General features: G+C 40.1%; 1 protein-coding gene across 1 annotated transcript in view; it reads left to right on the forward strand.

The window, feature by feature from the left end:
• Positions 1 to 26,445, forward strand: part of LOC131057144 (protein VACUOLELESS1) — a 51,612-nt gene extending 25,167 nt beyond the window's left edge. Inside the window, exons 5-17 of the mRNA XM_059221368.1 lie at positions 345 to 484; positions 1,079 to 1,184; positions 1,332 to 1,424; positions 1,583 to 1,672; positions 1,833 to 1,946; positions 2,231 to 2,338; positions 2,493 to 2,566; positions 2,680 to 2,734; positions 24,772 to 24,953; positions 25,035 to 25,164; positions 25,240 to 25,342; positions 25,491 to 25,588; positions 25,734 to 26,445. Coding sequence (XP_059077351.1) covers positions 345 to 484; positions 1,079 to 1,184; positions 1,332 to 1,424; positions 1,583 to 1,672; positions 1,833 to 1,946; positions 2,231 to 2,338; positions 2,493 to 2,566; positions 2,680 to 2,734; positions 24,772 to 24,953; positions 25,035 to 25,164; positions 25,240 to 25,342; positions 25,491 to 25,588; positions 25,734 to 25,898 — 1,458 coding nt within the window. The 3' untranslated portion in view covers positions 25,899 to 26,445. The remainder of the gene's footprint in view (positions 1 to 344; positions 485 to 1,078; positions 1,185 to 1,331; positions 1,425 to 1,582; positions 1,673 to 1,832; positions 1,947 to 2,230; positions 2,339 to 2,492; positions 2,567 to 2,679; positions 2,735 to 24,771; positions 24,954 to 25,034; positions 25,165 to 25,239; positions 25,343 to 25,490; positions 25,589 to 25,733) is intronic.
• The last annotated feature ends 615 nt before the right edge of the window (positions 26,446 to 27,060 follow it).

Raw genomic sequence — 27,060 nt, forward strand, 5'->3', positions numbered from 1 at the left:
ATTTCGTGTTACTTTCAATATTTATTCCAATTGCAGGGATGTGTCTTCATGGTAAATTCCTTAGGAATTTGAGTTTCAAAATAGAGAAGATGGATTGAGGGATATCTAACAGTTTAGAATGCAATATTAGATTCAGAATATTAACTTCATAACAAGTGTCACAGCTAGTGTTTGTTTTGGTTATATCTTGCAGTGACGGTGACAAAATTTTCCCTATATTTAATAGAGAAACCTTTTGAGGCTTTTTTGATAATTGTCTGAACTATTTTACTTTATTTCTTGCATGTCATTATTTCTTTTATGGATTTTGAATATTTATATTTTCTAATGACTTTGCACTGTAGGCTGATGAGAACCTAAGATTGATTCGCTCTTCCCTCTCTGAAGCTGTTGAGGCTTGCATAGATGCTGCAGGTCATGAGTATGACATGTCACGGCAACGCACACTCTTGAGAGCTGCTAGCTATGGAAAAGCTTTTTGCAGGTTTGTTTATTTTCTTATGGTTTTATCTGTCCATTTCTAAGATGAATTGTTCATGCGAGACAGAATGGAAGAAAGTAGGAAATTATATTGATGTTCACAAACAAAGAAAATAGTTCATTGGGACTCAAAAATGCAGTAAGTGGTAAAAGAGAAATACTACGGCAAATAGATCTGTGGTTGTGAAAGCTAATTCAATATGAAGTAAATGGGAAGATGAACAATGCAGGAAGGGTTAGCATAAAGTGGCTAAGCCCTGAGCTATATGATATTGTGAAAATATAGATAGTCCTTTGTGGGAAAGACTTCTCAAAAAAACAAGGAGCCACAGACATATTTGAATAATTGGATTCTTGTTACTGCAATCTCATTGGTATTTATTTTGAGTATTAGCCGTTAATTTAAGATTTTACTCTGTGATTTAATGCATTATTTTTGCTTCAAAACTCTTCCAGCTAAAGTAAGATCCTTAGCACATATTGGTTGCTTGCACTGCTCCTTTTGTTTCTACTTATTTGTTTCTTGACTTTGATATGCATCACAAACTCAATTTTATGATCAGGGTGGATTTTAATGGGTTTCAGTTGCTTTTGGCAGTCGTTTTCCACGTGGTCGTATTCAGGAGATCTGCAAAACGTTGAGAATACTAAATGCTGTTCATAATTATGAGATTGGTATTCCGCTCAGCATACGGCAGTACAAAGTCATTCTCTTTAACCTGTTAGCAAATTCTAGTATTTGAAACCTCTTTTTATCGTAAGCTAAATCTGGATTAGTTATCTATGCTGCATGACAAACTGAAATGCTTTATATAAACTGATAGTCATCTTGTCTGATTTGGGTATGGCAGGTGCTGACAGCACCAGTTCTGATTGGTAGGCTGATAAATGCATTCCGACACCTATTGGCATTAAGAATATCTGAGTACATCAACCTGAGCCAGGTATTGATTCCTGTATTTGTTAGTTTTGTAAATAGACAATGAAAGGGTGACTTTTTGAGGGTATGGATTATAGTTCTCTTGTTCAATGTTTTGATTTTTTATACGTATCTTTTTCAATTTTTTGGGCATTTGTTTATTTCCCCAGTATGATTGAACAGGAACCTGTTGTTATGCATTGGGCCTGTTCTAAAATCACAGCAGCATCAACCATTCAAGATGCACCTCTCCTTGAAATGTTGCTTGAGAAGGTCTAATTTTTATTCTTCACCCTTCTGAGCCTGAACTGGTTTATATCAATTCCATTCCAGTGACATTTGACATTTTTTGATTGCTGGGGAAATCAAAAGAGATAAATTTGCAACTCTTACTCAACTTGCAATTCTCTGACATGTTTATGTGAACTTCCAGCTAAAGATCTGTAAAGGAAGTTCCTATGCGGCAGTGGCTGCCCATGCAGATAGGAAAGGTCGGCGGAAACTAGCTGCAATGCTTCTTGAATATGAGCCACGCTTTTCTGAACAGGTTTAGATTCCTTACAGCTCAGGTCTTTAAGAAAGCATAGAATTACTTTTCTATTCAGTACATTTACTCTAAAATTGGGGGGTTTAAATCTCATTCTTACTTGCCTCTTAATATTTTTTCTCTCCTTTTGAATTATAATAAATCCTTTTTGCTAAAAATTTACAGTACCATTTTTTGATGTTAACAGTCTTGTCCAATCAGGCGTTGTTTTCTGTCAAACACACAATGCTTAATGAATGATTGATTTAAGCATTACACTTGTAACTTACATCAAGCATTTGCAGATACCACTCCTGTTAAGCATGGGAGAGGAAGAGCGAGCCCTTACCAAGGCAGCAGAAAGTGGTGACACAGACCTTGTTTATCTTGTGATTTTCCATACCTGGCAGCGGGTAACTTAAAGTGACTACTCTTCTGTTTTTTTTTTGTGTACAACTAATTATGCTTTCAAATTTAGATGTTTTAGAAGCTGGTATTCAAGGTGATATCTTTTTCATATTATATTGGATATCAAAACTTAATCTTGTCATGATCATTGGACTGCAGAAGCCTCCTTTGGAATTTTTTGGTATGATTCAGGCAAAGTCACTAGCTCGTGATCTCTTTATCAGATATGCAAGGTAACTGTTATACATGATGATTTCCCATATGCAGTTAAAATCTGGTAGTGAGTTAAGTTATTGGTCATGATTGATTTTTTTATTAATCCTCTTATATTCTCTTGTTTGTGCAGAAATTATGATCAGGAGTTCCTAAAAAACTTCTATTTGTCTGCTGGTCAACTGCAGGTGACTTTTCTATTTTCTTAGGAAATGATGCTAAATGTTTTTGTATAGTTGAATGTTTCTATGAGTTGACGACAGAACATCCATCTCTTTCACTCTTCTTTGGACGCTCTACTTACCTCCAGTCCTATTGTTTTATACAAAAACTATCAACTGCTGATGTAGTTAATGGTCAATCTTCTTCAAATTTGGTTCACTTATTTGTAGATAATCCTTGTGTATGCCTGAATAGTGGCATTATCGTTCACAGAAATGGTTTAAATATAGCAAGAGGCAAGAAATTGCCTATTGGGTGAAGCAAGAACTAAACATGCTGAATCTCAACCTCCCAATTAGGACAGCACATATCTCAAAGAGTTAACTCATGCTTCAGTGTATGATTTGTCGCAAACAGACATATTCTGGGTGCATCCTCCAAGCAGAGTCTACTGTGTAGCACCCTGGCCTTGACTGTAACTTCAGGAGCACTTTATATAGCCAGAGACTGATATCCTGGGACAATTCAGCCTCAGGACGATTCCTGAGTGTGTCACCCAAACGTAGTTTTCTGGCTAGCTTCTTTACCTGAGTATAACTTTGGGTTCATTTTTATATTCCCAAACTAATATCCTTGGGTGAATCAGCCTCAACTTGTTAGAGATACCCCTATTTGGCAATGCCCCTTTCAGCTGCAGTAGACATTTCCAAACTTGCCCACTCCTTCAAATCTAATAAGTAATAACATATCTATTGATTGGCTTCCTACCTTAAGGTATTGCTTAGATGCCCCTTTTTGCTTTCTTTCCTCAAAGGAGCTTGATAATAGTTTGGTCAGAGAGGATATTTATTAACAGTACATTTAAGTCACCTAGACTTGTCCTTCAGAGATATGCAGCCTGAAGTTGTCTTTCTACACATAATTTCATATGGATTGGAAATGGAAATGGATCTTTGTATAGTCCACAATACTAGGTGATCTGTTTTAGGGTCTACAGATGGCTTTATAATAATAATAATCTCCAACGGTATTGGCTATATGGCTTGATGATTCCACTTGGTTGGCTAAGGGTTTGCTCACTAGTTGTGCCTTGAGATTGATCACCATATTGAAAAGCACACAGAGAATACTGAGAGGTGGGGGGTGAATCAGTATTTTAAAACTTTTTAACACATGAAACCACATAAAAGAGAGATAGAGCAAACATCAACAAGGAGAACACCAAATTTCACGTGGAAAACCCTTTCGGGTAAAAAACCACAGCAGATCAACAGCTTTCATTAACGAAATGGGCACCAAACCAGATTACATAAGTGAGCACCAACCCTCCTTGAAGCACCGACTTCGTCCAGTTGAAGCACCAACTTCAGTTTCCACACAAACTCAAAAATGCACTATTTACCTGAAAATAGTTCTTGACCACTTGTAACCAGGACGCTACAATGCAAATTATTAGTCACTTCTCTTGTAGAAGAACTTACAGACAAATAGAGACTCAGAAAGGAAAATATAACTATTACCAGCTCCTCTCAATGGTATATTTTTTCATGCACTTCCAAATGTACACAGCACTAAATAATGTGATTTGTGAATTCCTGATTACTTTTCCCTCTACAATTTGTACCAGATTTTCCAAGCACCAAGGTATAAAAGTTCACTCTTGTTCAACAATAACATGGCTTGCGCTACAGGAGATTACTTGCACAATAGAAGAAATATCATGCCAATAATATTAACAGCCAGCATGAGCAGAGACGACAATAATTTACTATATTTAATTCCCAGCCAATGTTTAAGTCACCGCCTATATTAAAACTCCTTCAATATTATTGTATGCGCATACTCTCCACAGTGATAACACAATCCCAGCATACATGCTCGACTCATATCTGCTGACCAAGTAAGAAAACGGCTGCGTAAAAATTAAATTCTTCAGAATTAAAAAACGGTTCTTTAATGCAAAACCATTACACAGAATCTGAAGCCTGCCCATACACAAATAACGTTAAAATCCAAGAATCTAAAGTACGTTTCCAGGCTTAAGCCGTCACACAAAAAATGGGGTGAATAAATAAATGAATCTGTTCCAAGAAAAAAATGCCAAGCATTAAATTCTGAAACCGTCAGAAACGTGGAGTATATGCGATGGAATTCTGAAATACCCAGCATTAGGAAATTGGCCCTTTAACATCTATGATTCTCCTGAAGACATGACTCATAACCACACTTAAAGAAATCGAGCCTCCAATAATTATTTCCATTGGGCTTTAGGAAACTCAGCAATGAACTGGCATTGTTAAAAATAAAGATTATATGTGCTGCCTTTAAAAGAATCGATCCAAATAAGAATCGGGTCCCACAATACTCATCTCAACCGGTGACATGGCAAACAATCTGACTTGACACAAAGAAGTAGACAAGCAACCAGAACAAGCAGAAAATCAAGTAGCTCAAGCATGCAACCAAGTAGCTCAACCAAGTAAGCAACCAGCTCGAGCAAGTAGCCAAGCAACTGATGAAGATCTAATGAATAATCAGCAGCCTGATAAGCATTTCATTCCAATTCTCTTTTGTACCATAGTTCCCTATTACTTTGGTTAATCCTTCAAAATTTATATGACCTTGATCATCAACCTTTGACATCAATGACAAAACATTCAACACATATGCCCTGGGATGATAGGATTTGTCATTTGTACCTCCCGCAGGAGTTTGAAATTGAGAATCACATTATTTTTAGGAATAGTATTAACTGTGTGAGATAAAGGGGAGATATGGTTATTTGTGTATTAGTTCTTTACCAATCTCCTATTAGTGAGTTGGGCCCTATTGGCCTCATTAGGCTTAGATCTATATGGGCCCCCTATAGCTGTAAAGCTGATTACCCCATTTTACCCACTACAAGCATTGCAGGCACTAAATGACCTTTGGAAACAACCAATACGCATAGAGGAGGAAAAACTAGTTAGATAGAACTTCTCATAGCATATTACTACCAAAACATCCTTGCAAATTCTAGTTCAGTTCTCAGTGGAGCAAAGGTTCTTTTGCATGTCTGTGAATTGGATCATGGAGATAGACAAACATTACTAGCTTTTCCTTTGGAACTTTGGAACTGAAGTTTCTCTGGTCTTGCATGTTAGGGGAGGCTCTAAGGTGACTACTTGACTTTCCTCTTATGATTTTCTGAGCGTGGTCTTCTCAGCCCTAAACATTGGTGGGATTTCAAGGGTGAAGAAGGCCAACAAGAATTAGGTGGAGCCACAAGGTTAACAACATTGATCACTGTGGTAAGAAGTTGACTCATGGGCCCATAGGGTTAAAACTTAAAAGCCTAGATAATAGGATCAACAATTTAAATTTTGGACAGTTTGTAATGTCCCTAATTTGAAAGGTAACAATTAATTTAATTGATTTTTATTAAGTTGTCAAAATAAATAAAATATCCAATGATGACTTAATATTAATTAATTCATTTAAATAAACAATAAAATAATATCATAATGTCACTTTATTCAATAAAGTTCTCCAAATGTGGTCGGCCTAATATTTTAGAAGCTTCTTGGAGTTCTTTATAAGGAGACTGGAGGGAGGAAGTAAGGCATGCTTATGATTTGATAAACGGTTCATGATATCTGCAGAGAAAAACCTTTAGGAATTGATAGAAGGGTTGGACAAAAACCTAGCTCTTCCAAGAGGTGGATTCACGATGGAGTTCACAACTGGGCCAAATTTGTGAAGTCTTCCTTCAAACACAAATTTGCAGAAATAAGGGATTTGCAGATACAGAGGTTCGACATTAAGGTGGATTTCAGTTACCTTTAATAATGGGGTCTTTTATATGATTAGAGAGGTGCTTGCCTGCCTGCTTGATCAAGTAATAAGTCTGATTTTGGTATGCCACTTCATTATATTTCCAATTGTGAGGAATTTGAGAATGATTTCCTTGGAAGGAAGTTATCGAGGTTACACTGGCATTTATCTCTTGATATTGCATGATATCTTGATGTGGAAATAAGGGCCAACTTTCTTCTTGGCTGAATCATGACCTTTCACCTGACGCCAAGTTAGTGATTGTTCTTAAAGTTGAGAGATATATATTAAATCAGAGTTTTGTTACACTGTTGATAGCTATAAAGAAGAATACCAAGGGTGCAGGGCATAGTATCATTGGTGCGGCAAAATATTAATATTTCTTAAAGGCAATTACACCAGTTTTCTGACTCGAGGAGGAGCCTAAGGAGATCGCAGGGCTCACAGCAGATTGGAGAGAGAAGTAATCAAGTTTGCCAAGGGATCAAATAATAAATGAATACACAAGGTACATGAGTTGCAATAGATTCTTGTTTGCGCCTTCCAATGCAAGCAATATTGGGGATAGATATATGAGAATGACTCTCTGGAGTAGAGACAATTCATCTAAGTCTGGAATCAGCAGACCCGTATCTGAAAGGTGTTTTTGATAAGATTCTGATCAATTCTACAGCGAGAGCCAGCATCAGATCAATTAGAGTCATGATACCACGGGAGGAGACTTAGTATAGTTCGGACATATCCAGTACATAACCTTTGTCATTGAGCAAGCAAATTGGGATTGAAGGGAAACAAACTTCCAAGTCGATTAAGGCCATTTTTCAATATTCAGGCGATAGTAGCAAAAGAACACCTGGGGATGTAATAAGCAGAAGAACAGTACGTCAATCTCTTTCTTATTTAAACTGTGAACTAAGGTGGATGGTCTGAAAGATTATTCCCTGTGTGAATTCTGTTAAATTCTCCCCTGTGCATAAGTGGGGAATGTGAGCTGAGAGATGAACACTGGAACTGGTGTCTAACAAGAAAGAAAATTTCATCCTGCAAACGAGGAATGATATCAATTTTGGTGCGAAAAGAGGAAATTTCTTCGGTCCTCCTAATAAGAGGGTTTTGAGCATTAAATGCATGAGTACATGCCCTTCAAAATTCAGTCTCCATAATTGTCATTAATCTTTTCTTTCAAGAAGGGCAAACAAACAACAGAAATGAGAAAGTTTAGAGAGATCATATGCGATTTAGCTATACATTTTATCTTCAGTGCTATGATGTAACTACTGGTTTTTCTCTTATTGTTTTATTTCTGTGGCATCATTGTGAGTTGTACCTATCTCATTTTTTCTGTTATTAATTGTCTATTTGTAAGTAAGTATTGTTGTCATTTTATGACACCCTTGGTCCATCAGTGAGAACCGATCAAAGATATGTTCCATGGACCAGTGCTGCCCCAGTTTGATCAAAGAGGAAGCAATGGAATCATTTAGTGTGAAGTGTTGTCTTGTCAGAAGGAAGTTCCTAAGTCCTCAACCCTGAAACCCCCAGGTTCCCAAGTTCCTAAGTCTTCTCTTCCTCAACCCCGGAACTCCGGAATCCCTAGATTCCCAAGTTCCTAAGTCTTCTCTTCCTCAACCCCGGAACTCCGGAACCCCCAAGTTCCCAAGTCCTCAACCCCGGAACTTTGGAACCCCCAGGTTCCCAAGTTCCTAAGTCTTCTCTTCCTCAACCCCGGAACTCCATGACCCCCAAGTTCCCAAGTTCCTGAGTCCTCAACCCCGGAACTCCGGAACCCCCAGGTTCCCACGTTCCTAAGTTCCTAAGTCCTCAACCTTGGAACTCCAGAACCCCTAGGTTCTCAAGTTCCTAAGTCGTCGCTTCCTCAACCCTGGAACTCCGAAACCCCCAGGTTCCCAAGTTTCTAAGTCCTTGACCTTGGAACTCCGGAATTCCGAAATCCCAAGCCTAAGTCTTCCCAACTTCAATGACTTGTGTTTCCGAAGTCTTCCCAACTTCGGTGACTTGTGTTCCCGAAGTCTTTCCAACTTTGGTAACCTGTGTTTCCGAAGTCTTCCAACTTCCTTCCGGCTTGCAAGACTTCTAGATGGCGTGATCAACACTCAAGGGTCTTAATGCTCCAACAACTCTTGCGACTTGTACACCTTTCGTGGAGCTATAGGGGTGCATTTAATGATTTTGCAAGATTTCCATCAAGAGAAGTACAGGGCCATGCTTATTTGTGGTTACTTTTGTGTGCTCTGACTTTGGAATGTCAGGCAATCCACCTTTTGGAAGTCCCTTTCGTCTTGGGATTGGGTTGTCAGGGTATGGCTAGGTTGCTTGCATGTACACAATGTCAGGTGCATGCACTTCCCTGCTTTCCCTGACTGACATTTCCTTGCACACACAAAGGTCAAGGATTCTCTTCCTTGACCAATGGTCTCTCCTCTGCGACCAGTTTTCTATATAAAGGCTGTTAAGCCTCATTGTAAAGGGTTCTCTCCTTGCTGGCTTGAGCTATTCTATGCTTTTTCACTTCTCTTAAATACTTTATTTTTTTTGCATTTCTACAACTGTAAGTTTGGCCTTTGGCTTTTGAATGAATTGAAATTACATTCTTGCCTTCCTTCAACTTATGCACCCTGTGTTTGTTTCCTTACCTTCATCATAAGTGTATGTTTTGTGGGTCTTCTTTCCATATATGCTGTGTTAACTTGTTTTTTTAGAGTGTGACTTGTGGGAATCCTTCTCCCCTCTTGACACTTAGCAAATTCTAATCTCCATACATGCATTCGGGTCACTCATACAACTGAAGTTTGTGCATCTTTTGGGTATTTCAGTTGATTCCTTGTGCCATTTCGGGTGGGGAGAGGAACAATTTCTTATCTTGGTGCATCACCTCCTTTCATTTTAAGCATTTCTCTCTTCCCTTTTCCTCTGTAAGCTGTTAGGGTAGTTTAGAAGTAAGATTTGAGGTGTTGAGCTGGTTCAATACCTGCACTTGGATTGACAAGGAAGCCGACCTTCTCTGGAGATTCAACCCCTTGCGCAAGGTCCCACACTTCGGGGTTGTTTCCATGTTTCACAAGGTTGCTGAGTTGTGCGAGCTTTTGTGATAACAGTTTTTGGCACGCTCGGTGGGACTCATCCTTCATCAAGCTGAAGACTTGGTGTGTTCTTCAGTGTATTCAGCCTTGGAGGCAACATTTCACACACCTGGCGACTCTAAGAGGAAATCTACTGGTCATGCAGTCCTAAGCCCAAGCCAACTGAAGATTCGGTGTGTTCTTCAGTTCATCAAGCCTTTGGAGGCAACATCTTTCAAGCACCTGGCGACTTTGCAATCATTTGGTGGATATGTGGTATGTTATCAGTCTTTGGTTGAGAGGGTCTGTCTGCTCTTTTAAGCATTTTGTGAAAGAGGCTCCATCTCTTTCAAATGCTTTAAAATGAGTTCATATCATGGGTGTAACTTCTATTCACCCCCATTCTATGAGAATGCCAACCATTTTCCCCCTCCTTACCAACAAGACCGAACTAGGACTGCTCCTAGTTTTTGTTAAAATAATATGAATATCTTCTATAATGGTCATCTTCTATTTTAAGTTGTCGACTTATTTAGCTTGTTAAGTTAGCTTTTTATTATGTAATTAGCTTTTAAGCTTAATTTAGCTTTCACGCTTAATTTAGCGTTTAGCTCTTTAGTCTTTAACTTTAACGTTATGTTCTAATTATAGAACATCATCTTGTAACCTCTATATATACATGTGTATATCGTTCAATGTAATCATCCGATTATTGAATCATTCATTCAATTTATTTTTTAGTTTCAACTCAAATAACTTCACTTTAGCAGCAGGTGGGAACTTTCCTAATGCCTGCCACCCACCCACCCCTACTCAACCTTCTTGGCAGCCCCAAGATGATGAAAAAATGCAAATTGCAGAACTCAACAGTGTGTTGCTTGATTTCACCAAGCAGCTAGAGGAGTTCGAGAGGCAACAGGAGTGGGATTTGCAGTAGGGTCAGCTTGCTTATCAGGCTCAGCTTTAGCAACAACAGATGGGAGCCCAAAGACAACATGAGGAGTTCCTTGCAAGGCAGCTTGCCTCTGCTAGGAAGAAAGAAATTAAGCAACTAGCAGCCATAGAGATGCAACTCATACAGGAGGAGGTTTCTGCCCCTAGGGTTCCTAAGTTTGAAATCCCAAGCTTCAGGCAGGGGAGGCCTCCCAAGCCTTCAACTAACCCCCCTAGTTTTAAAATTCCAAGTTTCAAGGGAGCTCCAGCTGTTGTTATACAAAAGCCTTCTCCTCGGTGCCTTTTGCAAAATGCCCCACCACCTAGGCCCTTTCCTGATGCTATCTCCCTTTTTAAGGGTGGGCCTGTTGTATGGAGGATGGATGGTTACCATCCTCATCATGAGGAAAGGGTTGGAGCAACCATTGGTGAGTCTTCATATGCTCTAAAGGAGGAAGAATCGGTGACGTTGTAGGAGGATATTGAGAATAATCAGTTGCAGCAGTAGGTCATTGAAGAGGAGTGTGAAGGTAAAGAGGAAGACACTGTCCTCTCATTTGACAATCTTCCTTTCTTTATTGATCGTGAGAAGGAAATGTCTACACCTCCCCCAGTGGTAGCTTTGGAGCAACAAGCTAGTGTTGAGGAGGGCACATGGGGTGATGTTTTTGCTGCAGATTGCATGGCGGATGGATCGTGCCATGAACCTGAGGTTGTTGCATTATGCTGCCTGGAGGAGGAAACAAAAACAAAGAGACAATCTAAAGATTTTAGATCTTCTTGTGAGGTGTCTCGTAAACCTGAGATTTGTGCTGATGAGTTGGATATCAGCACATGTGATTATGATGTATGTTGGTTCTCCCTTGTCCCTGAAAGTGATGATGTTGAATATGAAGTCTTCATTCAAGGTGAAGATGTTTCTTTTGGCATTAGGGATGATGTGCCTGAGCTTGAATGTTTCAATTGGGACCTGTTGTGACCTAATCACACATCACCCCATCCCAGATAGGGACCCTCCCTAACTTTTAGGCCCTTTTTGGTCGATTTTTTTTTTTTTTTTGGGGGGGGTTGGTGGCAGTCTCTCCATTTTGCAGGTGTTTTGGGGTCATTTCGAGCAAGTCTACTTTTCGTTTGAGCGAGTTTGGTCAAGTCTAGGGCCTGTTTTGTCCTTTTTTAGGGTTTCTGCCTTTCGTCCTAGATTTTAGGGGTTCCCTGTTAGGGTTTTGGATAACTGAACATACGACTAGAATCAAGACCCTTCAAGGAGCCTCCCAGTAAATTTGAGCCAAAATGGAGCAACTTTATATTTTTTAGAAAGTTCCTATTTTTTAGGGATTTTTTTGAGTCCTGGAATGTCGTCATTTTGCCAAAAATCAAACTTACTATTTTTAGTAAGTTTCTATTTATAGTAAGTCATTCCTGCACCTTGTCTAGGAGTCTAACGCTGACACTTTGAAGGTTTCTATTTTTGGAAAGTCACTACTGACAGGATCAGTCGGACAAGGCGACAAAGATCAGACATTTGCAAATATCTCTAATTCCAGAAAGTCAGAAAGCAAATAGAGAAAGCCAGAAATTGGTTAAGTGCTGGAAGCCCATGCCTGAAATAGAAAGCTCAGAAATTCACCTGTCTGGGAAGGCACTCCAAAATCACAAGAAGATCAAAATGTTCTAAGTCCGGAAGATTGAATGATGAATCCATGCCAGAGTGAAAATTCCGCCTAGGCAGGCAGTTGGGCACTAAATCCAAGGGTCCAGGGATATCATGGAAATTCCAAGAATCCATGCCAAGGTGAAAATTCCGCCCAGGTATGCAGTTGGGCGCTAAACAGGAGAGGTCATGGATAGCATGGAAATTTCAAGAATCCATGACCGAGGCAAAATCACGCCCAAGGGAGCAATTGGGCGCCAAAGTGGTCTTCTCATAGACAATTCACAAATCAATGAATTCCTTCCCTCAGTGAAAATTCCGCCCTAGACCAAGGATGGGTGCTAGAATGGGGAGTGCAAGGAGAAATGAACAAATTGCAAGAATCCATCACCTATGCAGAATTCCGCCCCAACCTTGTGGAGGGTGCTAAACAGGAGAAGACATGGGCAATTCACAAATCAATGAATTCCTTCCCCTAGTGGAATTTCCGCCCCAGCCTTGTGGAGGGCGCCAGATTGGAGAGTGCATGGAGAAACGGGCAAATTGCAAAAGTCCTTGACCAAGTGTGAAATGTGCCCTAGCCTGATGGAAGGCGCCAAAGTGGAGGGTGCAGGAAATTTATGAAGGTGTTGGAATTCCCTTCCGTAGTGACAAACGCGCCATAGCCTAATGGAAGGCGCCAAAATGGACTTTCCAAGGAGAGGTGGAAAAGGTCAAGAGTCCATACCTCATGTGAAATTCCGCCCTAGCACCTGGGAGGGTGCCAAATAGCAAGAGTCAAGGAAGGATGGAAAAGTTCAAAATTCCTCCTCGAAGAAATAGCGCCTAAGAATGGTGGAGGGCGCTAAAATGGGTAGAGCATGGATAATATTGAAAACTAGGAATTCCTTCTCCCAAGCCATTGAATTCCTCGACCAAAGGAAAATTGCGCCCAAAAAAAGAATGTTGAAATGGCTAAGTTAAGGAGAACCAAGGAAATGATGATAAAATTCCAAGACAGTGAATTCCACGCTCAAGCTTAAAAAAATTTGAAATTTTGCCTAAGGCATGGAAGCCAAGAGGTCAAGGAGGAATCAAAAAAAGTAAAAATCCCCTCGGGCGAATTTTTGAAATTTCTATTTTTAGACACTGAATCTCACCGGAATATGTAAAATTTTATAGATTTGGAATCGTGGTGAAATTCTCCATCCAATGAAACTGGCTCCTAAATTTTAGGCGGATCCCTAACAAATAGGAATGTTGAAAAGAGACCTGGAAATTCCTTCAAAAGCGAAAGATAGCAAGTCAAGATGAAATCAAGCAAATCCTGAGAGAATCCTTCAATTTCCCTCCAAAGTTGGAAAGAATGGAAATCAACGAGTTGGTGAAGAGAATCTTCCAAGTATGACGCATGACTTGGTGCATTTAAGGAAACTTCTAAATTCAAACTCACTCGCATGGGAAGTTTCTTTTGCATGGCATAGTAATTGGGGAAAGTATGACGCGTCATGAATGCAATTGCTAATTCAATGCCTTAAGAATTCTATATAAGTTTGGAAAGGCATTTCATTTCTCACGTGCAAGATTCAGGAAAGAAGAAGTGGAGAAGTGAAGAGTGGTCATACTTAGTCTCTGTCTTCATCATTTCCAAGGTGCTTCCAGGATGGTGGAATCAAGCAAGGCAGCTGCTCTCTCCAGGCAGGCATTGATCAAGGCGGAAATGAAAGGTTTCCTTCCCCATTCCCAGCTGAATTCAAGATGGGAAGAGATCAGCGATACTAATTTAGGCACATTCAATTTGGCTGCATTCAAGATCAAAATGTTTGGGACAGTAGGGCATAGTCCATCACCAACAACTGTCAAAATTGTCAAAAGCAGAATAGTTGCGGCAGCTGGTTTTCCTCCTGCTATTCAGTGCCCAGACTTGGTCTAGGAATATGCAACACATTATAATTTGGAGCGAAAGACAATCTCAACGCCAGATGGCAAGCTGCTGGCAACATTGATACCGGAGTCAATTGGTGAGGCTTTCAGAATTCCTTCGCACTATTCCATGACATACAGGACCAGCAACGGAGCTCAGGCAGTATATGAAGCAGGTCCTGCTAGGTGTGCTGATTTTATTAACAAGCAGTGGTTTCTGAAGCCTAGGGTGCATGCTTCCAAGATGCCAAAGACTCTCACCATCTTTGAGTTCAAGCAGGAGTATGTGGACCTGATAAAGATGCTGAGCAGAGTAATGGGGTGTTAACATTCTGTGAACTTTGAGACCTGGATGTTCTTCTACATAGGCGAAATCATGAATTCAAATGGACTAATCGACTGGGCTAGGTTGATCAGTCACTACTTGCATGAGCAGTTAAAAAACTTGAAGGAGAAAAGGTCCCAGTCCTTTTTCATGAGCTCCTACCTGTTCTATATGCTTGTGCGAAGGGGAGGATTTGATGGTCTGCCAGCAAGAGGAATTATGGGTTGCGGACCGGCTCAGTTGAAAGTACACGAGTGTTATCCTCAGCTACATCTTCACAATGTCAATTCTTACAGGTTGGCGAATGACACCTTCACCATGTACTTAACACGGCTTATGCAAAAGAAGTTGCATGTAAGGGTGTCACCGCAAGCGAATGCCTTAGTCCAGAAGTATGGAGCTGTGTTCTTGCAATTTCCTAAATTCACCTACATCAGGACACAAGGATTCTCATTCTAGTCATACAAATTGCCAAGATATCCATCAGACAAGCTCGTATTGCTGGAACTCATAAGACAGTTAACTGCCTATGATCAGCTGCAGAAGAAGAAGAGGCAATCAATTGAATTTCCAGTGGTCTTGGGTGACTTCATGGAAATATGCCAAGGCTTGGAAGCCATTGAAAGTGCAGCAGGGGAATTGACATTCTATCATTTGCCATTTTATGCATCCAGGGCCCAATATGATCCTTACTGCCAAATCATAAAAGTCACTGGCGTCAAATTCATACACAAGTTTCACTTGGAAGATTATCGGGCAGGTGTCGAGGATGACCTTGAGGTCCGGAAGAGAATGCATTCCAGATTGCCCCTCGACACCATCAAGATAAGTGAAATTTATCAGGTGCCAGATCAGGTGAAAGAAGATGCAGATTTGATACAACCTGAATTCGAAAAAGTAAAGGATCAGCCTATTCAGTTGCCAGATTGGTCAGAGCCTGAGATGGATGATTTGAGTATCTTAGCTAGACCGGTGCTGAAATTCACTAAGCACTGGATTGACCGGCAGATAAGGAAATTGGCAGAAGGAAATGTTCATCTGACATATCAACTAATGGGAAGTCTAGATTCCCACAGTGAGGCAACCGAAGGCTCTTTGAAGGTTCAGGCAGGAAGGGAAGTTCGGATGGATAAAGGAAATAAAAGCCCAAAAGAGACCAAGGACAACAAGGAAGAAGGATATCCAACAAGATATCCCACAGGAGGTCCAATAGGAAGACCAACAGGAAGAACCTCCACAAAAGAAAACAAGGACGGAAAGAGAGCATTCACCGGCAAGCTCCTCGAGTGTGCAGGAGGTAGAGATGTTTCCGCATACCACGGGTCCACTTCCAGAGAGCATTCCGACACCAGATATACTCAGCATCAATGCTTCACAAGGACACCATCGACCAAGAAGTCAAAGGCAAGAAAGTCCCCCACATCAGGAAGAGGCTCGCCAGGATAGCTTCGTGGAAGCTATCCTTGGCGAAATGGAAGAAGAGTCACAGGAACAGGAGCACGTAGAGGTTCATAGTCACTCCATCCCCGCTCCAGATTGGCTGGTAGGAAGGCTGAGAAGAGAACCAAAAAAGGGAACTAATCCAGCTCAAGAGTTGGAAGAATTAGCAGAAAGGAAGGCTCCTCGAAAATTCTCCAAGGTTGTCAGGGAAGAGTCTGGATCCCGGTCCCTACACATTGCTGAGCCTGCAGTAGATAAAGACAGGAGCGAGATCAGGCAGGAGGATTATGTCATCAGGCAGATTGACCTTGGCCATGCTTCCACAGGTCAAGTAATGGGAGACTTTGAAGAATCTTCCTTGGCCACGAAGGAGAAGCCGCTGAAATCCAAGGCGAAATGTAAGCGGCTGAGGGAGGAAAATAGAGCCCCGTGCGAGTACGTCAGGGGTTTCAAAAGACCCCTTTGGGAGGCGGGTCCTTCATTCACTCCTCCTTCCTCACTCCCTAAGGAAGTGGTTGATGATGCAAAAGTTATTAGAGCGATGGCGCAAAATTCCAGGGAATGGATAGAGGATGTTTATACTGAAGCAGGAAAATTCATTGAAGACCTAGCCCAACTTCATTCAAGGTTTGTGGCCCTCCTGAGCAGATTAGAGACAACAAAAGGATTATGGGAGGATGTGCATATTTACTAGGACTTAACCATTCCGTGACTCAGGGCTCTGACGAAGGTTCCAAGGCAAATTTTGGTGGATGGGAAAGTGATTCAAGAAAATGAAGCTTATGACTTTCCCCGATGGTTCTACGTCGTTTGTTCAAGAAAGAACACCTTCGATAAGTTCAGTGTAGACTCCTTTACTTGGAAGAATCCATCAGAGGGGTGTAGGAGGAAATCATCGGTGCAATTGAGGCATTGTTCGTGAGGAAACTCAATGACGGTGGAATAACGGTGAACTCCTTGAAATCTCAGCTGCATGATTTCTTTTTTGTGGTTTCATTCCCCAAGGAGCATTTTGCAAATGTTTTTTCATTCTTTGGTATAATGGAGAAGACGCAGGAAGTCATGACAGAGTGGGAGAGCTTCTTTTCCAAGAGCAAGGAATAAATTGCCTTGATGGAATTCGACATCGAAAATGTGCCAAGTGTCTCCATCAGAGAGCTGGAGGCCGTCGTTAGCAGATTCATTGCATATGCCATAAATGAGCGGGATAATGGTCGTCCATTCTTGGACGAGAATCTTTTGGTTGAATAGTTGTGGCGTATTTATTGCTGGATGTATTTTGACTAGGTGTGGGTCCAATTAGTGCATGTCATCGTCGGATAAGGAATCTTCTTGCATGCAGCCTCCTCATTTATTGTTTTATTCTCCATGCATGCCATCGTCATATGGAGAATGATGGACATTTATTCCTTGCATGAAAGTATTTATTGTATTTTGGTCATAATCAACATCATGGGGCGCATTTAATGCACTAGTGGGCGTTATTTTAGGCTTTGAATTAATTGTATGTGGGCATAATGGGTTATTAATTGCCGATTCCCACCTCCTTGCATCTTGAGTGGAGAATCTTCTAGCTAAAACTCTAATTAGGGTTTGCATGGCTTGGTGCCTATATAAAGGGGGTGACCCCCCTCATTTGTAAGGGAGGAGAGATTATTTTCAGAGATTGTTGCATCAGGATTGTGAAGTAGCCAACTTAATACATTGTTCAATTTTGATGGTGTATTCTTGTTCTATTTTGGCAATCTGCATGGTCTTGCTCTCTTGAATTAGATTAGATTTGCTTATATGTTGTTAGGAGAACTGAATCTGATAGGATCACTTGTTGCAAAATCTGAGCTCATACTTTTGGTGTGCAGTTGATTGTTGTACTCTGTGCAAAGTTAGCCTGAGCCCTTTTGATGCGTATATGCTTAACTTCGATCATCAATAGAGATTGTTCGATCCGATCGTCCATATTGATGATTTGAAAAACCTCTACGCACCCTTCGAATATTGCACCACCTTCGTGTAGTTGTGCTTTGCTGGCGAAACGAAGTGTGGTTTGATTCTTGCATGAGTTATCCCGTCTCCTGTTCTTAGGATTAGATTAGCTATAGCATGGTTCTCTTCCCCACTCCTATTTACTTTCCGCATATTTCGAAAAATCCAAAAGATCCAAAACTAGAGCTTTCATTGCCAATCATCCGTGCATAAATCCTTGAGCTTGCATGAATTTTCCTCAATTGAACACACGTAAGGCCCCTTGGGTTATCAACAAACCCATCAAACAAGTGAGTCACGTCCACGCACTGAAGGAACCTTGGAATTAGCCGTTTGAACTTTAAGCAATCCTAGCATACGGACTAATCTTGATCAAGAGAGGATAAGATGACTGTTGGTACTTTATTCTGTGTTAGACGCTGTCATAAAAAACACGTCAACATAATTGGTGCTAGGAGGGCTGAATATGCGAACTCTAGATTCTATCATTTCAAATTTGTGGAGGTGATCTCAAGTCTTTTTTCACCCTCCAACACACCAACAAAATTGGCGCTAGAGGGAGGGGATGATCGCGATTAATTCCTGAGCGGCTGAACTCCAAATCATATCAATTCATATTTGCGAGGAGTAATCTTAAGGACTTTTTTCACCCTCCTCCTGCAGCCAACAAAATTGGTGCTAGGAGGGCTTGATCGCGAAATTCAATTTGGCTGGAACTAGCACGAGCTTTCAAGTGCAGAATCAGAGATATGTTAGATCTCTTATATGCCAGAAAAATCCTCAAAAATTAGAAAATTGAAAATTAAAAAAAAAAAATTTCTCAATGGAGCAAGAAGTTGATATCCTTCAACTTTGGTGGAGATTGAATGCACAGTTACATCCACGAAGTTTGTTTGAATTCGCATCAAGGAATAGTTGTAGAATTCATAACATTGGCGGACACAATGAGATGCATTGTTTAACATTTATGTCAAGGATGGAATTAGCCTTGCAAGGGAATGTTTCCGTTTCAGAAGTACATAAGCCCGTTGTACTAGTGAAAGTGGAACCCGAAGCTTCAATTGGTGAAAATGATTTTTTCATGTGGTTCAAGGAGATGGTTAAGGAAGGCTTAAGTATTGAGAAAGACTTGTGCGTAGAGGGCATCTTGCTCCCGTGTTGGTGTAGGATCCACAATACCACTCATTCCGAAGTCACATGTTCATCATGCAGGGAAACTATTCACCAAGCTAAGGTGCAGGCAGAGTTGGAAGAATCGTCAAATATGTACACTATAGAAAAGTGGCAAAATGCCCACCTTCAACCAATTGACTTAGCATCAAATGAAGAAGGTATTACTGCAACATCTTGTAGTGAAGAAAGCACAATTGAGCGGGATAATCAACACAATTCAGTCAAGAGCAAATTTGCATACCTTATGTCGAGGAAAGAAGCACCCGTTGAAGTGGAATTTGAGAAAGCAACGAAAGATGCTCAAACAAATGCAAGCAATGTTTCCACAGTCAAGCAAGAAGAGATGCTCCTTGATGAAGAAGTTCGTTCGTGCATGCGCCAGATGGAAGAAATGATAAGCAGCTCAAGGCGGGAAAGAATATGTGATAGTCAGTGCGCTATTGAGATGGAAGTAGAGTATGAAATGCAGGTCAGGTTGGTGCTTGAACCTCTACTCAAGATCCAAGAAAAATTGTTAAAGGAAATTGAGATACGTGAGATGTCGTTCGAGGAACAAGTTGCCGTGATTGAAGTAAAGAATGAAGAGCGATTTGGGTTGGGGCTCAACTCATTATCAAATATTCAAAAGGAGTTAGTTGGAGAAATGTCCTCTATTTCCAGGTTCCCATTCAAATCCATCTCATACCATAGTTTGCTCACCATTGAATGTGATCCCAATCTGCATATTTCGGATGCGAGTGGGATGATACACCACCAACTTCAACCTCTTGATGAAGCAGTGGATGACACGCAAGAGTTCTTGCCCACGCATGGAAACCACTAGATTATCTCTTTCCTTGCTCCTAAATTTGAAAGTTATGAATTTGATTATGGGAATTTGGGAAGAACAACTTGTTTATGGATTGATCATGGTCTCGATGAGTTGCTGCAGTTGTTAATCTTTCCTAAAGTTTTGCTTGAGTTTGAGATTTGTATTACAAAAGATTACTTTCCTGAGTTTAAAGATAACTTTGCAAGGCTTCAAACCATGACTAATGCCCTGTTGCTCCTGCACATCCTGAGAAATCATGTTAGGAGTTGTATATATTTAGGTCTTGTGAGTATTGTTTGCTTGAAAGTTTTGTTTTTATTAGATTAGGCTTCCTTTTTGTTTGTTTGTTTGTTTGTTCTCCCTGTGGGTTTTGGCTTTCCTTTGGTTTGTTTTCCTTTTGTTTTCTTTGGGTTTTGGTTTTCAGCCTTTGGTGCTGGTTTCCCTTGAGCTTGTCTGCTCAAGTGGTTTTGCTTAGGTTTAGGGTTTTAGAGTGGCCTAAATTGTTTGGAGTTCCTGTTTGTGGGTGGGGTGATGATGTTGTTTTCCATGCCTAGTCAATTGCTCTAAGTCATTTAGATCCCTTGGGAGAAGTTATGGCTGGTGAAAATCCTAAATCTTGCTTCAGCGCCACTAGAATCTCCAAACCCATAGTAGGTTTCATTACTTACAAGCCAAAGGAATTGACGGAAATGAAATGGAATATCAAAAGAAAGAAAAAGAAAGATGAAAAAATGAAAAGAAATATCAAAATATTGGCTTTGGGAATATGCGGATAACTCCACTGGGGCTATGGACACCTGGCTGGCAGTGGAGCAATATTCGTGGAATTCCAGAGACAACCTCGTTGGAGCTATGGATGCTTGACTGGCAGCGAGGCAATGTCCCAGATGCTTTTGAAGTATAGATACCTTTAGCCTGCCATGACTAATTCTAGGAGTTTGGATGGTCTTGTGAGATGGAATTAATGCATATGCACACATAATCAGATGAACGTGCTTTAATTTGCGTTTTGCCCTAAAGTGTTTTTCAACACTTCACCCGTGGATTGGATTTTGTATTTGAAATGTTCTGGAACATTTATTCGGGTGGGGGCTAGATGTTGTGACGTTTTCACACATCGCCCCATTGCAAATGGGGACCCCCTACTTTTTAGGCCCTCCCAGTCTTTTGGCTTGCGTTTTTGGGGTCTTTTCGCAGCAGTCTCGTCAGTCTCTCTGCTTTGCAAGTGTTTGGGGGTCATATTGATTAAGTATGCTTTTTCGTTTGAGCAAAATTTGGTTAAGTCTAGGACTCGTTTTGTCAATTTTAGGGTTTTTGCCTTTAGTCCTAGATTTTAGGGGTTTCTATTAGGGTTTTGGAAAACTAAGCATACAACTGGAATCAGGACCTTTCAAGGAACCTCCCAGTAAAATTTGAGCGAATTCTAAGCACTTACTATTTTTAGTAAGTTTCACTGCTTCCCGAATTGGTCTAATTTTGCAAAAAACCAAACTTACTATTTTTAGTAAGTTCTTTCCTGACCTATTTTGCCCAAACCTTGACATTTTGAAACACTTACTATTTGGGAAAATCTATTTTTGGCAGGTTCTTCACAGGAAAGCACTGAAAACTGAACATCCCTAAAGACGCTGAAGACTGAATGCTCCTGAAGATCATTTCTAAATCCAGAAGAGTCAGAAGGCAGACAAGTTGGATCAAAAAAATGGTTGAGTATGGAACTCCTATTCCAGAAGAAGAAAGCATGCAAAATCATATAAGTCTAGAAATTCACATCAATCCACCAATGTCATCCTGATCTGGAAATGGCCCGAAATTTGACTAAGTCTGAAAATTTGAAAGATCTTCCAAAATCCAAAATTTGCATTATGATTCCTAGGGACCTTAAACCACTCTCAAACATCCTGACAATATATATGAAATATAACTTAAAGTATAAACTTATACTTAAATGTTATATTTGATATATATCCTGATGAAGAGAATGAGGAAAAATCATGAAAATCCTTCCCCAAGTCAATTCAGTGCCCAAGTTTGGCCAAGGGCGCCAAACAAAGGAGTCCATGGAGATCGTGGAGAATGTGAAAATCCTTGCCTAGGTGGTTTTAGCGCCCATACTTCACCAAGGGCGCCAAAGTGAAGTTGACATGGAAAGCATGGAAAATTGTGAATTCCACCACTTAGTGAAAATTCCACCCTACTCCAAGGGAGGGCGCCAAAGTGGAGTGCTCAAGGAGAATGGAGAAAGTTTAGAATTCCATGCCTACAGGAGATTAGCGCCCAAGCCATGATGAAGGCGCCGAAGAGGTGTTATTTTGGAAAACCTTCAATGTGATGAAATTCCTTCTTCCTAGCAAAATTCCGCCCTAAGATAAGGAAGGGCACCAAAATGAAGTATGCAAAGAGAATTGAAGAAGTTGAGAATTCCTTCCCAAAGGCAAATTTGCGCCCTAACAAGGAAGAAGGCGCCAAAATGGTATGTTCATGGATAATGGACAAAATGATGAATTCCTCCTTTAGGAAGGAATAGTGCCCAAGTGCTAGGTGAAGGTGCCAGGCCAAGGTAATCATGGAAAATGTGAAAAGCATAAATTCTCCTTTCCAAGTGGAATCCACGCCCATGCATAGAGATAAACTCTTGAATGATTAAGGCATGGAGAAGGATCAAATTCCGAGACGTGGTGAATTCCATGCTTAAGCTTGAAAATTGAAAATTTGTCTAAGGCATGGAAAGTCAAGGGTCAAGGAAGAATGAAAAGACAAAATTCCTCCTCCACAAATAAATTCTGCCCAAATCCTCAGCTGGGTGCCAAAATCGAAGGGTCATGGAGGATTCACAATTTGACAAAATTCCTCCTCCACAGAGAAATTCTGCCCAAATCCTTAGCTGGGCGCCAAAATGGAGGTCATGGAGGATTCGCAATTTGATAAAATTCCTCCTGTAGTGCAAAATAGTGCCCAAGATGAATGAAAAGCACCAAATTCAGGGGTGCTTGGAGGCATGGAAAATGATCAAATTCCAAGACATGGTGAATTCCATACTTAAGCTCGGAGACTGAAAATTTGTCTAAGGCATGAAAGTCAAAGGGTCAAGGAAGGAATTAGGGTTGAAATGAACAAGAAATTCCCCCCCTAGAGAAAAATTTGAAAAAATCCATTCTCGGGCATCAAATCACATCCAAATTTCAAAATTTTTACAGATTTGGATTCGTAGAAGAGTTTCCTCTCCTAGACCGTGGAACCCTAATTTGGAAATTTTCCTAAAAAATAGGAAATGTGCAGAATTGATGAAAAACCTTCTTCAAGCAAGGAAAGTTGAAGAGGCTTAAAGAAAATTCTTCCTGAATCAAATTTTCTCTCTCCAACAATTTGAGATGTGCAAGAGCAGATATACGACGGCAGGGTCCACTTGCATGGCGAGGATCTATTGAACGCATGGCAGTATGGTGGCACATTCATTGCCGGAATATTTGACCAAATGGCGACTCGGTCATTGCATGTTGAATTTATGGCAAATTCTTTTTGCATGTAGCTGCCGGATGTGGAAATGATGGAGCATTTATGACATAATGGGGTGATTTTTGCGTGGATGAATATTCAACGCATGTTGGGCGAATTTGAAAGAGGTGGTGCATTTAATGCGCAATGGATGCTATTTTGGGTACTTTTGAATTAATTTTATATGGGCATGATGGGTTATTAATTGGAGATTCCCACCTTGTTGCATCTTGAGTGGAGAATCTTTTAGGGAAAACCCTAATTAGGGTTTGTATGTAATCATGGCCTAAGGCCTATATAAAGGGGTGACCCCCCCTCATTTGTAGAGGAGGGAGATTTGTATGAAATTGTTGAGATAAGTTTTTGAGAAAATAACAGTGAAACATTGTTCTCTGATGGTGTCCACTTAAGTTATTTTTTCAAAACTTGCATGGTTTCACCTTCCTCAGAGTAGAAGTAGTATAGTGCTTTCATTTCAATGGAGAATGTAATGGTGTTTGATGAATTTCCATGGTTCATACTTTTTGCATCTTGCTGATTGTAAGTTGCAGTGTAAAGTTAGCCTGAACCCCCAGATTTGTGCTAAGTTTGATTGTGGATAGTCATTTGGATTGCGCCGTGTTGGGTATTCAAATGCACTTTCTCGATTTGAAAATCCTTCAACATCCTCAGAAGATTGCACCGGTTCTTGCGGAGTTGTAGTTAAACTTGGCGAAGCAGAGCTTGGTTTATTTGGAATTTGTCCATCAAAGCATTAACTGTTGATATCATTGCCCTTAGGAGTAGATTTAGATCCTTCTAAACCCTTTCCCTTTTACTTTCAGTTCATTTTAGTCCATTTGAAGCAGCAGCATCGCAGAATTGCCATATCCGATGATGGAGTTCCAGCCCCAACAAAGAAGTGAAAGAACGATGCAAACGTAAGGTCCCTTGGATTACCAGCAATCACATCAGCCAACTGAGTCACGTCCGTAGCATAAAGGAACCTTGGAGTCGATTGTTTGAACTTCTTGCAATCTTAGCATGCAATCACACTTTGATCAAGAGAGAGTGAAGTGACCGCTAGGCAACTTTATTCTATGTTCGATGTAGTCATAAAAAACACGTCAACAGTATCCATATTTGGTTTGGACCAGTTGGGGTTCAACTAGGGCTCTGGTTGAACCTGCTAACAGAGCTTTTGGCATTTTCCTTATATTGATTGCATCTCAAATTCAATTATGGCATGCATATATCTATTGAAAATGTGCTGCTCTTTTGTTAATTATAGTGCCAATTCTGTATGCCGTATGTAATAAAAAATTAAAATTGCTACCTTTGGTCTCTAAGATCTACTTTTTATCTCTACCTAAACAAGGAGTAGTAGTTGTATTTTTACACACGTGTTTATTAGTCTACCTTTATATAGATCTGTAAAGCGATACTTCTTGAAATTAGGAAAGCTTGTCCTGTTGCAGGAGTTAGCCTCTCTGCTATGGAAGGAATCGTGGGAACACACTAAGAGTCCTTTGGCACAAAGGGGTTCTCCTCTTCAAGGTCCTCGCATTAAGCTTATTGAGCAAGTGCACAAACTTTTCTCAGAGACCAAGGAGCATGCTTTTGAATCAAAGGTGGCAGAAGAACATGGTAAATTGCTCAGGTATGCACCCTATGGAAAGACACTGGTATTTTCCTGACTAAATTTTCTTTTCTCCAAAAACTCTTCATGTTCTCTCTGTAGGCTACAACATGAGCTAGAAGCAAGCACCAAACAATCTATATTTGTTGACTCAAGTGTTAGCGACACAATCCGGACATGTATTGTATTAGGAAATCATCGTGCAGCTGAGAAGATAAAGAGCGAATTCAAGGTTTGCTTACTGAATGCTATTTTCTATCCAAGTCTGATTCATAAGATATTCCAATAAATATAATTCTTGTGACAGGTTTCTGATAAACGCTGGTACTGGCTAAAAGTATTTGCCTTGGCAACTACAAATAATTGGCTTGCTTTAGAGAAGTTTTCCAAGGAGAAAAAACCACCAACAGGTAATCTCTGCGCCATGTATTTTTTTCATGACTCTTTTAGCACCCCATCAAGAACATTGGCCTTACATATTCTTTTCTTTAAAATAACCTCCCTGTTTAAATGTGTTAAATTCAATTTCCCAATTACTAAACATGTATAATAATGCAGGCTACAAGCCATTTGTAGAGGCTTGCATTGAAGCCGGAAATAAGGATGAGGCATTGAAATATATCTTAAAACTTGCAGATCCTCATGAACGTGCTGAGGTTCGTGACAAAGTTAATATTATTTATGTGAAATTTATATCATCCTTCAACCAGATGCTCTTGTTTTCTTCTATTCTAATTTTATTCTAAATCTGTTTTTGTTACCATCCCCAAACTTTGAAATTAAAATATGCTTTTTCTTCAGGCCTATGCTCGTATAGGTATGGCCAAGGAAGCAGCTGAATCTGCTTCACAAGCAAAGGATGGTGAGCTGCTTGGGCGATTGAAACTAACTTTTGGGCAGAACACGGCAGCCACTGCTCTTTTCGACACTTTACGAGATCGCTTATCTTTACAGGGTGGTGGTTAGATTTTTGTTACGGTCTGATGTCAAGTTCTTGTTTTATTAATGTAATAATCTTGTGTCTGGATTTTCTGACAAACTTATTGCAGAGACAGAAAGATTGAGTGATGAGGTTGGAAATATTGTTGTTTTCATATATTGATCAAATATCATGAGGGTTTCTATCAAATTGTAAATTCTGTGGGATAGCACCGAACTGAATAGATTCATAGGCCTCAATTTATTTTGAAGAACAGAATACATAAGGAAGTGAAACTGGTACAGATATTGGCAAGGTAACTGTGCCATGAGAATGTTGATTTACAAACCATAGTAAACACAGTTAAAGCAATTTAGCATCTTGGTACTTAGGAAAGCTGTCAGTTATTTTTTTGAGCTCAAGGCCATTCTTTTCTAGGCCACTCCAATGGTGCTGTAATCTGCAGGCCTGTAAAAAAAAAAAAAAGTTTGGGAGTGTGTAAGGGGCAGATACTGATGTTTTATTGAGCATGCAATTATCATCCTTTTTTCCTCCTTTTCATATTCGAATGAATAAACAATCTTCTGTTCAAAATGTTTACTAAAGTTTTTATAATCTCATTTTCAAAACGTTTAGCAAGATCCAACAGAGTATATTGTATTTAGGAATATTGAAGTTAACTTTTGCTATTTGATATCTGCAAGTGGAAATTTCTCTGTTTGCTAATGATGATGCATTTTCAAGGCTTGGATTTTTCCTCCTTAATCGATACCCTGAGTTGGTCTTATTCGTACCATGTTAATTTGTTTAGATGGTCTCTTACATGAATTTGATGACTATTTTTGTAGATTATTGACTGTTTTAGATGGATATCAGTTTCGTATGGGTTGCACACGCTTATTTCTGTTCTTTTAAGGGCAATTCTACTCGGGGAAGAGTATTACAAGCCAATAAGGTTGAAATAATAAAGGCTTGAACTTTACATTCTGTCACAGTGCTGATTTCATTGATTTTGATCTAATGAAACAGTATTACAAATAGCATGGTTTCTACGAATCACTTAATGTCTCTTAAAAGGGCAATTGGTTTTTTGCCAATGGCAATGCTGATGTTATGCAGACCTGAGAAGGCATTTTGGGCTTATGCTGAGGTAAGGCGGTGTAATAAACTCCAATTCAAATAATATACAAACTACTTTTTGCTTGCTAT

Source organism: Cryptomeria japonica, chromosome 1 (assembly GCF_030272615.1).
Source record: "Cryptomeria japonica chromosome 1, Sugi_1.0, whole genome shotgun sequence".
Taxonomy (NCBI): Eukaryota; Viridiplantae; Streptophyta; class Pinopsida; order Cupressales; family Cupressaceae; genus Cryptomeria; species Cryptomeria japonica.